The sequence below is a fragment of the Rhinopithecus roxellana genome, chromosome 4 (assembly GCF_007565055.1).
Source record: "Rhinopithecus roxellana isolate Shanxi Qingling chromosome 4, ASM756505v1, whole genome shotgun sequence".
Taxonomy (NCBI): Eukaryota; Metazoa; Chordata; class Mammalia; order Primates; family Cercopithecidae; genus Rhinopithecus; species Rhinopithecus roxellana.
In genome coordinates this window covers 106,326,161-106,341,939 of record NC_044552.1, presented here as the reverse complement: position 1 = coordinate 106,341,939, position 15,779 = coordinate 106,326,161, and the positions used below count along the sequence as shown (strand labels likewise).

At 49.7% G+C, this 15,779-nt stretch overlaps 1 protein-coding gene across 7 annotated transcripts in view; it reads left to right on the top strand.

Annotated features, from left to right (window-relative positions):
• The window catches only part of ZC3H12D (zinc finger CCCH-type containing 12D), a 37,330-nt gene extending 34,587 nt beyond the window's left edge, over positions 1 to 2,743 (top strand). For 6 of the 7 annotated variants that reach the window (XM_030929415.1, XM_010381032.2, XM_030929409.1 and 3 more), the window contains 2 exons: positions 230 to 336; positions 1,463 to 2,743. In XM_030929415.1, the coding sequence (XP_030785275.1) occupies positions 230 to 336; positions 1,463 to 2,256 (901 nt within the window). In that variant the 3' untranslated portion in view covers positions 2,257 to 2,743. The remainder of the gene's footprint in view (positions 1 to 229; positions 337 to 1,462) is intronic. The other variant, XM_030929414.1, reaches the window with a different exon arrangement.
• The last annotated feature ends 13,036 nt before the right edge of the window (positions 2,744 to 15,779 follow it).

Below are 15,779 nucleotides of genomic sequence, written 5' to 3'. Positions count from 1 at the left end.
AGCAGGAGAAACACCCAAAGAGGCCCAGAGCTGTGCTGTGTGCTCTGCATGGGGTTCAGTGTGAAGGGAAGCTTTTGCTTTAAGATGCTGTGACATCCTGCTGGGTTATGGTGGGCCCAGGCCGGAATGCTTCCTGGTGCTCTCGGGGAACTTGGGCCTGCTCCTTTTGTACAGGTGCTGGTGGCAAATCCCAGGTGGTCTTGCAGTTGCACCTGTGCTTATTTTCCAGGTTCATGCCTCCTGATGACCCCCTGGGTCGCCACGGACCTTCCCTGACCAACTTCCTGAGCAGGAAGCCGAAGCCCCCAGAGCCATCCTGGCAGCATTGTCCCTATGGTGGGTAGTGCCCAGTGCTTCGCAGGCCCTGTTCAGGGCCTTGTGTGGGGGTAGTACAGGAGCACAGTCAAAAAGCACTGGCCTGGTGCCCAGCAGCCTGGGCTCTTGCCCAAATTCTGCCCTCCAGCTATGCCACCCTGGAGAGTGAACTTTCCTGACAGGGTTATTGTAGAACTGACATCCTGGCTGGTGATTTCATGGGAGCCAGGGTCCCATGCCACGGTCGGATGCAGGGATCATGCACACAGCAAAGCTGTGTCTGAGAAGCCAGGAGACTGGACACAAACCCAGCTGCAGGTCTCAGTCCCTTCACCTGGCCCCTGGCAGCTTCTGTCCTCACCCTACCCCACCCCCCCACCTTATGGATTTTGGTCACTGCTATCCATAAAGAGTTAACAATTTTATCCTAGCACCCAGGGGGATGCCAGCCTTCTAGTCAGCTCTTTCACTGACTTGCTTCACCAAGTTATTTGATGTCTCTAAGTTCAGTAAAGACTTGGGTGACAGTCAATCATTTCTTGTTAGAATTAGGTGACCATACATACATTCAGGCTGACTCCTTCCCCCTTTCACTCTCAGAGCCCTGGGTCTGGATGGTAACACTTGATCATTTGTTCACGACTCTGTTAGAACAGCGTGCAGGGTGAAGGCAAGCGTTAAACAGCGAACAGGGAGAACGGTGGGAACTGAGGCGGCACTGCAGGTGCAGTCCTATGCCCCGAGCACCCACTCCCTACCACCCTCTCCCTAAGCCTGGCCTTATCCACAGGGTCCCTGGGGAAGTGGAGGCTGAAAGTCTTTGAATCCAGAGATTTGGTCTCAGTCCCTGGTCAAAGGGACCTGGGACTGACACTCCTCTGCATACCCTGGGATGAGTGTGCCCAGCGCCCCCTCGCCCAGGCCGCCCGCGCCTCCTGGTCACTTCTCCCCACCTCGGCCCCGAGCCCAGATCCTGAGGCGTTTCCAGAGCACTAAGTCTGCGGAGTCCGCTTGCGGCCTGGGGGCTTGCTTGGAGGACTCTCCACGGAGAGGCGGGCGGGCTGGCACTCCCCGGATGCACCAGGCAGCGCCGCCCCTCCGCGCCCCGGGCCTCACGACTCGCCCTCTCTGCCCCCGCCCCTTTCAGGCAAGAAATGCACTTACGGCATCAAGTGCAAGTTCTACCACCCGGAGAGGCCGCACCACACGCAGCTGGCGGTGGCCGATGAGCTCCGCGCCAAGACAGGGGCCCGGCCTGGCGCGGGCGCAGAGGAGCAGCTGCCACCGAGAGCCCCAGGCGGCCCCGCAGGAGCCCGGGCGGCCCCCCGGGAGCCAGTTGCGCACAGCCTCCCGCTGGCGCGGGGGTCCCCAGACCTGGTCGCCCTGCAGGGGAGCTTCTCTCGGCTGGCCTTCAGCGACGACCCGGGGCCCCTCGGGCCGCCTCCCCCGGGCCACGCCTGTGGCCTCAAGCCCCGACTGGGAGGGCCCGACTGGGTTTCCGCGAGCTGCCAGGTGCCAGGCCCGCTCAGCTTCCCTAGCCCGGAGAGCCAGTTCTCACCGGGCGACCTCCCGCCTCCGCCCGGCCTGCAGCTCCAGCCGCGGGGCGAACACCGCCCTAGGGACCTGCACGGCGACTTGCTTTCCTCTCCCAGGCTGCCCGACGCCCCTTGGCCCCTTCTACTCCGCTCCGACCGCTTCCCTGGGCGCTCCGCCTGGGCGGAGCCGGCCTGGGGCGACGGCGCCACTGGGGAACTTTCAGGGTGCGCGGCTGAGGACGAGGGGGAGGCTCGTGCCCGGGCTCGCATTGCGCTCTACAGCGTCTTCCCGCGCGAGCAGGTGGACCGCGTGATGGCCGCGTTCCCGGCGCTCTCCGACCTCGCCAGGCTCATCCTCCTGGTGCAGAGATCCCAGAGCGCGGGGGCGCCGCTGGGCAAGCCCTAAGGGACCACCACGCCCTTGCAGGGAATGGCCCAGCCTCGCCTTGCGTCTTGGACGGGTGGACCTGTGGTTGCCAGCCTGGACCTGAGTGGGCCCACCGTGGCGCCCCCTTTTCTTTAAAGATGGTCAGGGAAGCCTGCTTCCTCCTCCTCAGCAGGGTTGTGGGGGCTTGGTGGCACTTGGTGATACTCACTGAGGCCGGGGCCTGCTGCGGGGAGGTCCACCTACTTCCGTGGAGGGAATGATTTTCCATGTGCACGGAGACTGCAGGTCCAAGCTGCAGTAGAATCCACAAGTGGGTAACAAAATCAATTTAGTGGGTCACCACCACAAACAGCGCACTGGGACAGGTCAGAGCGCACCCTGTGCAATCAGGCTGAGTCTGAACTCTTGTTACCTAGCCTGTGTCCCTACCCTCTTGGCAGCCGTGTAACTAACCTCAGTGTGGGTCGTAGTCAGAAGTTTAAAAAAGACTGTGAATGGTCTTGAATTTCATTACATCAGATAATGTTTGAAATATGTAGTCAGGCGGCCAGGGGAGGTTTGCTATCTGGAATTTTTCATGTTGGCTATTGCTAACCCCACCCGCAAGAGGAGCCCAGCCTCCAGGTGTGGGCTCTGCTGTGCTCTGAATTGTGTGGCTGTGCCATGCTGGGGACGAGTGGCAGGGGTGCTTTGTCCAAGGGCCACCTCTGGGACCTTCACCCCCCTTCACACACATACCCCACACCACACAAATGTACACACACACACATGCAGTCTCACACATGTACATACTCACACACACCACACAGACACATACCGTTTGGCTCAGGGTTAAGTATCTTCAAATTTTTTTTTTTTTTTTTTTAGCCACCCATCATGGCAGTTTCCAGAATAGGCCTTCTACTGTACCAGCTGAGCCGCCTTCTTTTACTTCTTCTTCTTCTTTCTTCTGTGTGTGTGTGTGTGTGTGTGTGTGTGTGTTTTGTAATAAGACAGAGTCTCGGCCTGGAATGGTGGCTCACGCCTGTAATGCCAGCACTTTGGGAGGCTGAGGCAGGCAGATCACTTGAGGTAAGGAGTTTGAGACCAACCTGACCAACATGGTGAAACCCTGTCTCTACTAAGAATACAAGAAATTAGCCAGGCATGGTGGCACACACTTGTAGTCCCAGCTACTCAGGAGGCTGAGGCAGGAGAATCGCTTGAACCCAGGAGGTGGAGGTTGCAGTGAGTTGAGATCATGCCACTGCACTCCAGCCTGGGTGGCAGAGTGGTAATCCATCTTAAAATAAAAGAAAAAAAGTGTCTCACTCTGTCACTCTGTCTGGAGTATAGTGGTGTGATCATAGCTCACTGAAGATTCAAACTCCTGGACTCAAGCGATCCTCCTGCCTCAGCCTCCTGAGTAACTGGGACTGTAAGCATGAGAGCCACACTTCACAATTAAACTGGGACTGGGTGAGTCAGGACTTTTGCTCTGAAATCTACAGGTGGGTCAGCAGAAAGCTGACATGCGCTCAGTCAGAGTTTATTGCCACCCTCCTGGTGCCGTTTCTTCCAGCCAGCTACTGCTCTGGGTTTGAAGAGAAAGGGCCTCCCCATTTGCAATGGCTAAGAAGTGAGATGGTGCTGCCAGAGTGCCGACCCCCGAATCTTCAGGGGGCCCTGGCCTCTCCTGGCAGCATCCACCCATTCTGGTTACCGTGCCAGCCCTCCAGGCTATGGTTCATTTGTTCATTAGAGGGTTTGGTAGCTTGGCAGTTTGGGGAAAGCAGGAGGCACTTCCCAGGAGAAGACCAGCCCTCAACCCCACAAGCTTCCTGCAGCCTGCTGGTGCAGAGGGATCTCTTGCCAGTTTATTACCAGATTTCATGAGAGGTTGGCAGGCCTGGGGGGCACCTCAGGGAGAGTGCGTTCCCAGCCGTTTCATTCATGGTAAATGACACCCCTGCGGCATACAGTGATGTTAGGTTTTTCTCTGAGACTCCTTTGATCTTTTAAAACCAGATTCTTAGCATGGATTGAGCCAGACCTGTTCCTCACCCCCTTTTTCCAAAGAGGACGGTGCACCCACAGTTTTACTGTATTATATTGGGATCTCAGTCCTGAAGATGGCCCACTCGTTGTAAACAAGTTGGATTTTCCTCATGATGTGTGTGGGTTTTTTTTGGCAGGGGAGAGGAAGGGGGCAGGATTTCACTCTGTCATGTGCCACCCAGGCTGGAGTGCAGTAGTGCAATCAGGGCTCACTGCAGATTTGACTTCGCGGGCTTAAGCAGGCCTTGTGCCTCAGCCTCCTGAGTAACTGGGACTACAGTTGCACCACCACGTCCAGCTAATATTTTCTATTTTTTGTAGAGACTCAAAATGTTGGGATTACAGGCATGAGCCACTGCACTGGGCCTTTATTTTTATTTTTAACCTTTTGACAAGACACACTTTCTATTAGAGCTACTTTTTGTCTCACTGGTTCGGTTTCCTGATGTAGAATCGTTGTGTTGCTGATTTTTCAGTTAAAATGTTTAAACTGCTTCCTCTGAGAACAAGTTTGAGTTTTAGTAAGCTGTAAAGCTATTTTATTTGATTCACTGTGAATAAGACAAGTACAAAAAAGAAAAAAAAGTGAAAACACAGCACATTTCAAGTGTAATCCCCTTTGGAATTTTTCCGAAGTCTTAGTATATGTCTTTGTGACACAAAAACACAGATGGGACAGGTAAATGAAATGTTCCTAGTGCATAGCTGTTACCGTGCTTCAAAAATAAATCATTTTTACCACACCTGGATTCTTTATTGTCAAATTGTCTATTAGTTTCTCCTACTGATTTTCCCCCAGATTGGTCTGTTCTGTTAAAAATTGTGGGTGTAGACTGGGCCCGATGGCTCATGTCTGTAATCCCAGCACTTTGGCGGGCTTCATGAGGTCAGGAGTTCGAGACCAGCCTGGTCACCATGGTGAGACCCTGTCTCTACTAAAAATACAAAAATTAGCTGGGCGTGGTGGGGCATGCCTGTAATCCCAGCTACTCAGGAGGCTGAAGCAGGAGAATCACTTGAACCCAGGAGGCGGAGGTTGTAGTGAGCTGAGATTATGCCACTGCACTCCAGCCTGGGTGACAGAGCGAGACTCTGTCTCAAAAAAAAAATAATAATAAATAAAAAAAAATAAAGGTGGGTGTGAAGAAGACTGAGGTTGTGGCCAGTCTCGGCAGCTGCAGTTCCGTGTTGTTCCACCTGGGGCGATGTGAGGGGCTCAAATCCACCTTTTCCAGGAGAAGCAGTGAGGCTATGGCAAGGACCTCCCTTTGCTGGATGTGCAGCAGGCAGTTCCCAAGGACACAGGCTGCTTGCCCATTTCCTAGACTTCTAAAATCCTCATTACAGAACTATGAAGTTGACTCATAGAAGTCGCTCTTCTTGTTTAAACCTGCAGCAGAGCTCTCCTCGACTGATCAAACCAGAGGCCGTTGCCGGCCTGGGTTGGGTTTGCCCTGGGGCAGCCTTCCCAGAGGCCTCTGGAAGGGGGTTTGGGGCAGAACTGCAGAATGTCGGGGGTTGAGGGGTGGAAGCAAGACAAGCCACTCTAATTGGCATTCTTCCAGATAAAATGGATCCCCCTTTGGTTTGACATTGAGCTCAGCTGAGGAGCCATGCCCCAGCTGTGGCTGGCATGGACACAGCTCAGATGAGGCCACAGAGGCTGTGGGCTTCTGGGGAAAAAGTCCACCTATGGGGTGTGGTGGGGAGAAGACCACAGAAGTCACGGATGTGGGGAGGGAGGCATTAAGGTAAAGAAGACACAAGATAGGGGTGATCGGGAGAGGAGTTCTGGGAACTGGAGCAATTCCTTGGAATCACACATTCTACCAAGAGGGATGGCACAGAGCCGGGACTAGTGGCATAATCTGTGGGACTCTAAGCAAAATCAAACTGCAAGGTTCCCTATTCAAAATGTATAACAATTTCAAGATGTCGGCAGAGCATGAAACCAAACACGGGTTCCTTCTAAGCATAGGGCCCTGTGCGACAGCACAGGTCACATACCTAGGAATCTAGCCCTGCATGGAGTTACCTAAAAGACAAGCAAGAGAACATTCTCAGTGCCGAGAGTGTGTTCAGAACAAAACATTGACTGAAAGAAGTCAGAGGCCAAGATGCATGTGCTTCACTGCTAGAAAAGGCCATGGCGTTGGAGCAGGTGCTGGTCCCCCAGCCTCTACCTGAGGGTTTGCTCACTGCAGCCACCTGAGGACTAAGTGGGGCTCCCTTGGCTTTCCCTGGAAGGGGCTAAAGGGGAGAAGTCAAGGGGCTTGGGTAAATCACCCTCTGGATTGTCCACTTCCAAATGAGTGACAGATGTCAGTCGGGGTAGCTCTAGAATTATACTAGTTTGTATTAGCCAAGGTTCTTGGCTACAAGTGTGGTTCACAAAACCAAATGGCAGGAGGCCAGGGGTAGAAGGCAGCTGTGGAGTTGACTAGAATTAGGACCTCAAAACCCTGTCAAGACTCTTGTCTGTTTCCTTCTGCACCTGTTACCTTCTGTTTATTCTCTCCTTCCAAGGTTTTTCCTGCACATTGAGAGCCATTCTCGTGGCTGGCTTAAGCACACATCCTTCCAACTAAAGGACTCAAGGAGACTGCTTCAGAAAGATCCTGGGGAAGGATTCTGATTGGCCTGGCTTGGGTCACGTGCCCACCCCTGGACCAATCACTGTGGGATGAGGAAGTACTACAATTGGTCTAGCCTGGATCTCAGGCCCACCTCTGGCTCCTCACCTCATATCTGAACCCACGTGGTTGGTGGGGGCTGGGGAGAGGGAGATAAGCAGTGCCCTCAAAGAAGGGGGGACACAGTCTAAGCAGACAACGCACATGCCCACAGCAATGTGCAAACCTGAGTACCGCACCAAGGCTTGGCATGGCCCTGCCCTCCTCCACCCCCTACCCTGGTCCTATGGGAGAAAGCCACAGCTATGTTAGGAAAACCCTTATGTCTGCCCATCCATAGACAACGCGGTCTCCTGTGGGAGGAAGGTGGAAGGGCCGCTGCCACAGAGCCAGAGGTATCATGTTAATCTCGCCATTTCTGGGACTGTGGCCAGAGGAGCCCTGCTGTGGCACACCACCAAAAACCCCTGTCGGGGAGGAAGAGGCTCTGCAAAGTCAGAAGGTGACCTTGGTCCTTTAATTACCCAGCTGGGTAATTAATTTGTCCTGAGTTCCTGGGGACAGCTCTCTGTCCTCAAGAAGGGATAACACACACCTATTCAAATGCCCAGAAACAGGAAAGGTGCTGGTTAAGTAAACAGAAAGGCAAACAGGCCCAGTGCTCAGAAAGCACCTGAACACTGTGCTTATTAACTGACTGGCTGACATGGACTGACTGACAGTGATGGGCTGGCTGGCTGACACTGATTCATTGACACTATCTGACTGACCAAGTGACTGACAACGACTGACTGACTGACACTGACAGACTAATGGATGAACATTGATTGACTGACTAGCTGACAGACACAATGATTGGCCAACTGACACTGACTCACATTGGCTGACTGACACTGGTTGACTGAAACACTGGGTGGCTGACACTGGCTGACACTGGCTGACACACTGGCTGACTGATACTGGCTGAGGACACTGACTGACACTGGCTGACACACTGGCTTACTGACACTGGCTGACACTGACACTGGCTGACTGACACACTGGCTGACATTGACTGACACTGGCTGACACATGGGCTGACTGACACTGGCTGACTGACACACTGGCTGACATTGGTTGACAGTGGCTGACACACTGGCTGACACTGGCTGGCTGACACATTGACTAACACTGGCTGACACTGGCTGACTGACACTGGCTGAGTGGCACTAGCTGACGACACTGAAGTGTGGCCAGGACCTGTGGCTGGCTGTTGAGAGTGATTACTCAAATAGAATTAGCAAATCACAGTGGTTTTGACTTTATCTGCAGTCAGTCTTGCTCCTGAATATAACATATGTGTGATGACATCAAGCCAGCTTAAGCCTCCAAAGTTATGCTTCACAGAGGGCATTCCTGAATGAGGCAGTTACAGAAACATTTCCCCCAAAAAGAAGCCTGGGAAGCACAGGAGGGGGTTGAGGTTCCTCCCCTGACAGGGGTGATTTCCTCTTCTGGCTCCTTGCTCTTTCTCAGAGGCTGTCTCCGGCTCTCAGTTCTTTGGAGCTCCAACTTCACAGCAATCACCCACCTGCAGTCCTCTGGACTCTGTGTTTTGCTTCATCATGACCCCATTGCTCTCCCACCCTTCTCCATCTGTTACCTCCACACCCCTCAAATCTCCCCATCCTTCAGAGCCCTCCCCTTGACCCTTCCTCCAGGGCATCTGCCCAGGCCATTCCAGTGCCAGGAGCCCCCCTTATTCTCAGACTGCTTCAAAGCTGTTCTTTCAGGGCAGAACTGGTCCGCTCTGCTCCGTGGCACTCTGGCAACAGTTCTGCTTTGAATGGTTACTTGTTGTGCATCATTGAACTCTTCCCTTACATGTAGGCTGGACTTCCCCAACTGGTCCACGCACACTTGGAGGGTTGGGATTCTGTCTCAATCTTGTTCCTGCATCAGCCCTGAGGCCAGTCAGTCAGGACAAGCTCAGAAACAATGCAGGCCTGAATCTCGGTGAGTGAGACCACTGAGTTGATTATTGGTTTGTGCTAGATGCCCATGGTAGGTTGGCTGGGGCTTGCATGCAGAGACCTGGGTGGAAGCAGTTTCTGCCTCCAGCCTCACAGTGAGTTACCTCCAGGAAAGAGAATGTTCAGAAATGTGCACTGGACCCTGAAGCTTCTGTCCAGATGTCATTGCTGCTTCCGTTTCACTGGCCCAAACAAGTCACATGGCAACACCTAACTTCTAGGGACAAGAAAGCATGATCCCACTGTTTGCACGTGGTTGACATATTTGGAGAATAGCACTCATGACAATCTGCCTGTGGAAGCCTAGAGAGAAATACTTGCTGATTGAAAATCCTGAAGGAAAGAATGAGTTAAATGAAGCATGGTACATCCACGTACTGGAATACCATAGGGCATTAAAATGATATTGCAAAGGATGCTCATGAGCTAGAAATTGTTGAGCATGTATTGTGAAGCGGCGAAGTAGGTTATAAAAAAGAATGTCCCAGCCAAGCACAGTGGCTCATGCCTGTAATCCCAGCACTTTGGGAGGCTGAGGCGGGCAGATCACCTGAGGTTGGGAGTCTGAGACCAGCTTGACCAACATGGAGAAAGCCTGCCTCTACTAAAAATACAAACATTAGCTGGTGTGGTGGCATGCACCTGTAATCCCAGCTCCTCAGAAGGTTGAGGCAGGAGAATTGCTTGAACCTGGGAAGCAAAAGTTGTGGTGAGCTGAGATCGTGCCATTGCACTCTAGCCTGGGCAACAAGAGGGAAATTCCGTTTCAAAAAAGAAAAGAAAAGAAAAGAACGTCCTATATAATCTTTTTTTTTTTTTATTAAAAATGCTTATTATAGGAAAATACCAAGGGAATTCACTAAAAGATCATCAGAATAGATCTCGATAGTAGGATTATGGTTACAGGTGACCTTCTCCCCATTTTGGTTTCTATTTTTCTAAATTTCTGTATTTAATAACTTTGGTAACATGAAAAAAATTTTTGCCAAACAGTGCTGCATTTAAAAGTATAACAAACACATTCATTATTCAGAAAATTCAGTCATCTTTGTAAAAAATTATTGTACAGAATGTAGCCATTGTGAAATTCAGGGATCTTGCAGTGACATCTGACAATACTGGTGTGGATCCTTTCAGGCCGTTTTCCACACATACAGGCATGTATACATATTTCATGGAAAGAAAATTCTCGTGGACCAGGTCCCTGGCTAGCACCAGAGCTGTCAGACCTGAACCCATGCGCACAGTCCAGGTGAGCAGCGTGCCTGGTTGCCCTGCTAGAAAACCCTGTGCGGGCCCTCGCTCCTGGGACGGGGAGTGAAGGATCTTGGGAGGCTCCTCTAGGAAGTCGCCAGCTGCAGGCTGCAGTGGCTATTGGGGGAAGACCTGTCAGTCTGCAGCCCCCAAGGCCGCTAACACTGTCCTGGGTCTGGCATTAGGGACTGTGCGCTCATCAGTGCAAGGAGGCAGCCCTCACTGTGGGTGCTTGGCTCTGGGGCCTCATGGTCTGGTCTGTTGGGAGAGAGGAGGAAGATTTTCCTGTTCTCTGTTTGAGCTCTTTGAGTTGATTCGGCTCCAGGGAATTTTTTTGGCCCAGTCATTTTCAAAATAGCTCTTCATGATCTGTTTGTGGCAAAGGCAGTAGATTTATGGCTTTGCTGACCTTTGATTTGTTGTCAAAGCTCTGCCTGGGGTCGTGGGGAGGTCTTCCTTTGCTTATTTACCCAGAGTGATTTAGGAACCTCAGTGGCAAGAGGTTTCCCATTTCTTCCGCTGTAAGACCTGACCGCATGGCCCCTGCCATCAGGGTTCACAGCCTGGGAGGGGCTCAGACTCATATTTCATATAGAATGGCAGTTATCCTTTGGATGCCCTGGGGCGTGTCATTCATATTCCTTGGCCCACAATCCTCATTGAGAATCCCCTGAGAGAGTCCCCAGAGCTGCATGTCTCACTCTGCCCTGCCTCCCGCTGCCTGGCCTCTTCCCACCTCCTTTTGGGCTCCTGGCCCTCCACAGCTGAGGGACTGAGGAAGAGTGGATGAATTACTATTATTATTAATTCTGATGAGTCAGCCTCCTTCCAGAGTCTGTGAGTGCAGCTGGCGCCTGCAGCACCCGTGGGCAGCTGGGCTGGTGTGCAAGGAAGGAGGGCTCCTGGGGTAGGTTAGGGACCCTGAGCAATCCTGGGCCTTGTTCTTTGGGCCTGTGTACTTTTGTGTGTGGCTTTGTGTGTTCACTGCGGGGTAGAGTCTGGAGGAAACTCAGAGGTCCTGAGGGGACGCCTGTCCGAGGAGGCCGAGTCACTTGCTCAAGGCACAGGGGGAGCTTGTGGCCCTGGGGTCTTTCTGTCAGTTTAGGGATTTCTGAAAAAATGTCCTGGTTCATTCATTCATTTATCCAGCATGCTATTTGAGGCCCCTGATCTATGCCCTCTGTTCTAGGACCTGGGGAAAATCCTGCTTTCACAGAGCTCACCTTCTGGTTCAAAACAAAGCTTGGGTTCATTGTGCACATTCCTTCTACCCTGTTTCTGAATCACCCTGGGACCCTCACAACAGCCTTTGGGATGCGTGCCTTTAATTCTGTCTCATAGAATAGAAAACTGAGGTGCCGGAAGCAACTTGCCAAAGGTTGGTTTTGTGTTATCTTTATGGTTACTTAGGCTAAAAAGGTTTCAGTGTAAATAGTAGTATGAATGCATTTATAAGTAACTCTAGGGGCCGGTGTGGTGGCTCACACTGGTAATCCCAACACTTTGGGAGGCAGAGGCGAGCAGATCACCTGAGGTCAGGAGTTCGAGACCAGCCTGACCAACATGGAGAAACCCCGTTTCTACTAAAAATGCAAAATTAGCCGGGTGTGGTGGCGCATGCCTGTAATCCCAACTACTCGGGAGGCTGAGGCAGGAGAATCTCTTGAATCCCAGAGGCGGAGGTTGCAGTGAGCTGAGATTGTGCCATTGCACTCCAGCCTGGGCAACAAGAACAAAACTCCGCCAAAAAAAAAAAAAAAAAAAAAAAAAAGTAACTCTAATCTGCATGAAAGGTTGTTTGGTTAGCATTTGAAGGCCCCTAATTGGGGTTTCTCTCTCCAGAGGAGGGACCTGAGAGCCTAATAACTGTTACAGAAATAAATGCTAGAATCTTGTTAATTAGCAGAAAGGAAATGAGAAATAATTTTTCATTGTTGAAAAGTGGGATGTTCAAAATACGTGCTTAGTTGGCTCAGGCCTCAGACCCACACATAAACCTGTGAAGGTCTGCCAGTAGTGCTTTGGTTTCTTTCTTTTGCTGGGAGAATGAACTGAGGCTGGGCTAGATGGAGGAAAAGCAAGGGGTTGGTGGACTGGGATTCCAGGCTGCTTTTTAGCTTCTGAGCTGACTCTTCCTACTGACCTCAGCAAAACAAAACAAAATTAACCCCAAATCCCACCTCCACCCAGCTTGAATTGGGAAGAAATATAAATCTTGAACAGACCAATAACAAGCAGTGAGATTGAATGAGTAATAAAAAATCTCCCAACATTAAAAAGCCCAGGACCCAGTGGAATCACAGCCAAATCCTACTGGACATTCCAAGAAGAATTGCTATCAATCCTACAGAAACAATTCCAAAAGATTAAGGAAGAAACCCTCCCTAACTCATTCTATGAAGCCAATTATCACCCTGACAACAAAGCCAGGAAAGAACACAACAACAACAACAAAAGCCACAGACCAATATCTTTGATGAAAACAGATACAAGAATCCTCAACAAAATTCTAGCAAAGTGCATCCAGTGGTACATCAAAAAGATAATTTACCATGATCAAGTGGGTTTCATCCCAGGGATGCAGGGATAGTTCAACATACACAAGTCAATAAGTGTGATTCACCACATAAACAGAATTAAAAACAAAACCATACGATTATCTCAATAGATGCAGAAAAAGTATTCCATAAAATTCAGCATCACTTTATGATAAAAACCCTCAACAAACCAGGCATAGAAGGAACATAGCTCAAAATAATAAATGCCACATACAACAAACTCACCGCCAACATCATTCTGAATGGGGAAAAGTTGAAAACATTCCCCCGAAGAACTGGAACAAGACCTGAATGTCCACTTTCACTACTTCTATTCAACACAGTACTGAAAATCCTAGCCAGAGAAATCAGGCAAGAGAAAGAAATAAAGGGCATCCAGATTGTAAAAGAGGAAGTCAAACTATCTCTGTTTGCCATGATATGACCTTATACCTAGAAAATCCCAAAGACTCATCCAAAAGACACCTAGATTTGATAAACAAATTCAGTAGAGTCTCAGGTTACAAAATCAATGTACACAAATGAATAGCACTGCTATACACCAACAATAACCAAGTTGAGAGTCAAATCAAGAACTCAGTTCCTTTTATAATAGCTACCAAAAAGGCCGGGTGCAGTGGCTCATGCCTGTAATCCCAGCACTTTGGGAGGCCAAGGCAGGTGGATTACCTGAGGTCAGGAGTTCGAGACCAGCTTGACCAACATGGAGAAACCCCGTCTCTACTAAAAATACAAAATTAGCTGGGCGTGGTGGTGCATACCTATAACCCCAGCTACCGAGGAGGCTGAGGCAGAAGAATCACTTGAACCTTGGAGGCAGAGGTTGTAGTGAGCCAAGATTGTGCCATTGCACTCCAGCCTGGGCAATAAGGGTGAAACTCTGTCTCAAAAAAACAAAACAAAACAAACAAACAAACAAAAACCCTAGGAATATACTTAACCAAGGAGATGGAAGGTCTCTACAAGGAGAACTACGAAAGCAAGTAGATGAAAGAAATCATAGATGACATAACCAAACGGAAAAACATTCCATGCTCATGAATTAGAAGAATCAATGTGAAAATGACCATACTGCCCAAAGCAATATGTAGATTCAATACAATTCCTGTCAAAATACCAAGGTAATTTTTTACAGAATTAGAAAAACCCTCAACGTAAAATTCACATGGAACCAAAAAAGAGCACGTATAGCTAAAGCAATCCTAAGCAAAAAGAACAAATCTGGAGGCATTACACTACCCAACTTCAAATTATATATTACAAGACTATAGTAGCTAAAACAGCATGGTACTGATACAGAAATAGACACATAAGACCAATGCAACAGAATAGAGGATCCAGAAATAAAGCCAAATACTTATATCCAACTAATCTTTAAAAAGCACACAAAAACACACACTAGGGAAAGGATATTCTATTCAATAAATGCTGCTGGGAAAATCGGATTGCTACGTGTAGAAGAATGAAACTGGATCCCCTTCTCTCACTGTATACAGAAATCAACCCAACATGGATGAAAGACTTAAATCTAAGACTTGCAACCATAAAAATTCTAGAAGAAAACCTAGGAAAAACTCTTCTGAACAGGCCTAGGCAAAGAATTTAGGACTAAGACCCCAAAAGCAAATGCAACAACAATAACAACAAAAATAAATGGGACCTAATTAAACTAAAAAGCTGCCCAACAAAATAAATTATCAACAGAGGAAACAGACAACCTACAGAATGGGAGAAAATATTTGCAAGCTATGCCTCTGATAAAGCACCAATATCCAGAATCTACGAGGAACTAAAACAAATCAGCAAGAAAAAAACCCAAATAATCACATTACAAAAGTAGGCAAATGGCATGAACAGACATTTTTCAAAAAAGATATGCAAATGACCAACAAATGTATGAAAAAATGTTCAATATCACTAATCATCAGGGAAATGCAAATTAAAACCACAGTGAAATACCACTTTACCCCAGCCAGAATAGCCATTACCAAAAAGTCAAAAAATGATAGATGTTGGCACGAATGTGGTAGAAAAAGAATGCCCACACCCTGCTGGTGGGAATGTAAATTAACACAACCTCTAAGGAAAGCAGTATAGAGATTTCTCGAAGAACTAAAAGTAGATCTACCATTCAATCAAGCAATTCCACTACTGAGTATCTACCCAAAGGAAACTCAGTCATTAAATACTAATTAAAAAAAGACATCTGCATGCATATGTTTATTGCAACACAATTTACAATTGTAGACATATGGATTCAACCGAAGTGCCCATCAGCCGATGAGTGGATAAAAAAAAAATGTGGTGTCTGGCCGGAAGTGATAGCTCAGCGGTGGTTCATACCTGTAATCCCAGCACTTTGGGAGGCCGAGGCGGGTGGATCACTTGTAGAGGCCTTGTAGAGGCCAGGAGTTCAAGACCAGCCTGGGCAACATGGTGAAACCCCGTCTCTACTAAAAATGCAAAAATTAGGTGGGCATGGTAGTGCTGGGCATGATGTGATAACAGCACTGTCCTCGGCTATGGGAGCTCCGCGACCCCAGGCCCTGGCACCTCAGGGCTGTCATTAAGCTCCTCGCAGAGTGAGTCGAGGGGGCACAGTTGTCCCACCTACAGAGGGCACTTTGCTGGCACTAATCTCAATGTGGCTGTGAGTCCAGGCAGGCTTGTGGCTGTTTTCAGCCCACACTGGGGGTTGTGGCCCACGACAGTGCTGTTATCACATCAAAGGCTGTGACAGTGGCTGCCAAACACCCATCACTCTTGCCCCATGGAGAAAATATCAGGGATCCCAAGTTGCAGCTGACCCAGCCACACAGCCACTGGGCCATGAGGCCACTGAACGGTTTCGTGGGTGCAGGACGGACACAGTCTCCAAATAGAGGGAGACAAAGAGCCCGGAGCCACTTGGAATCCTGGGGATCCTTGGTGACCCATCACTCAGCTTGCCCAGGACCATCCCAGTGTTAGCACTGAAAGTCCTGCATCCTGGGGGACCCGTCAGTCCCGGGCAAACTGGATGAGGGTCTCCCTGACTCCTCACAAGC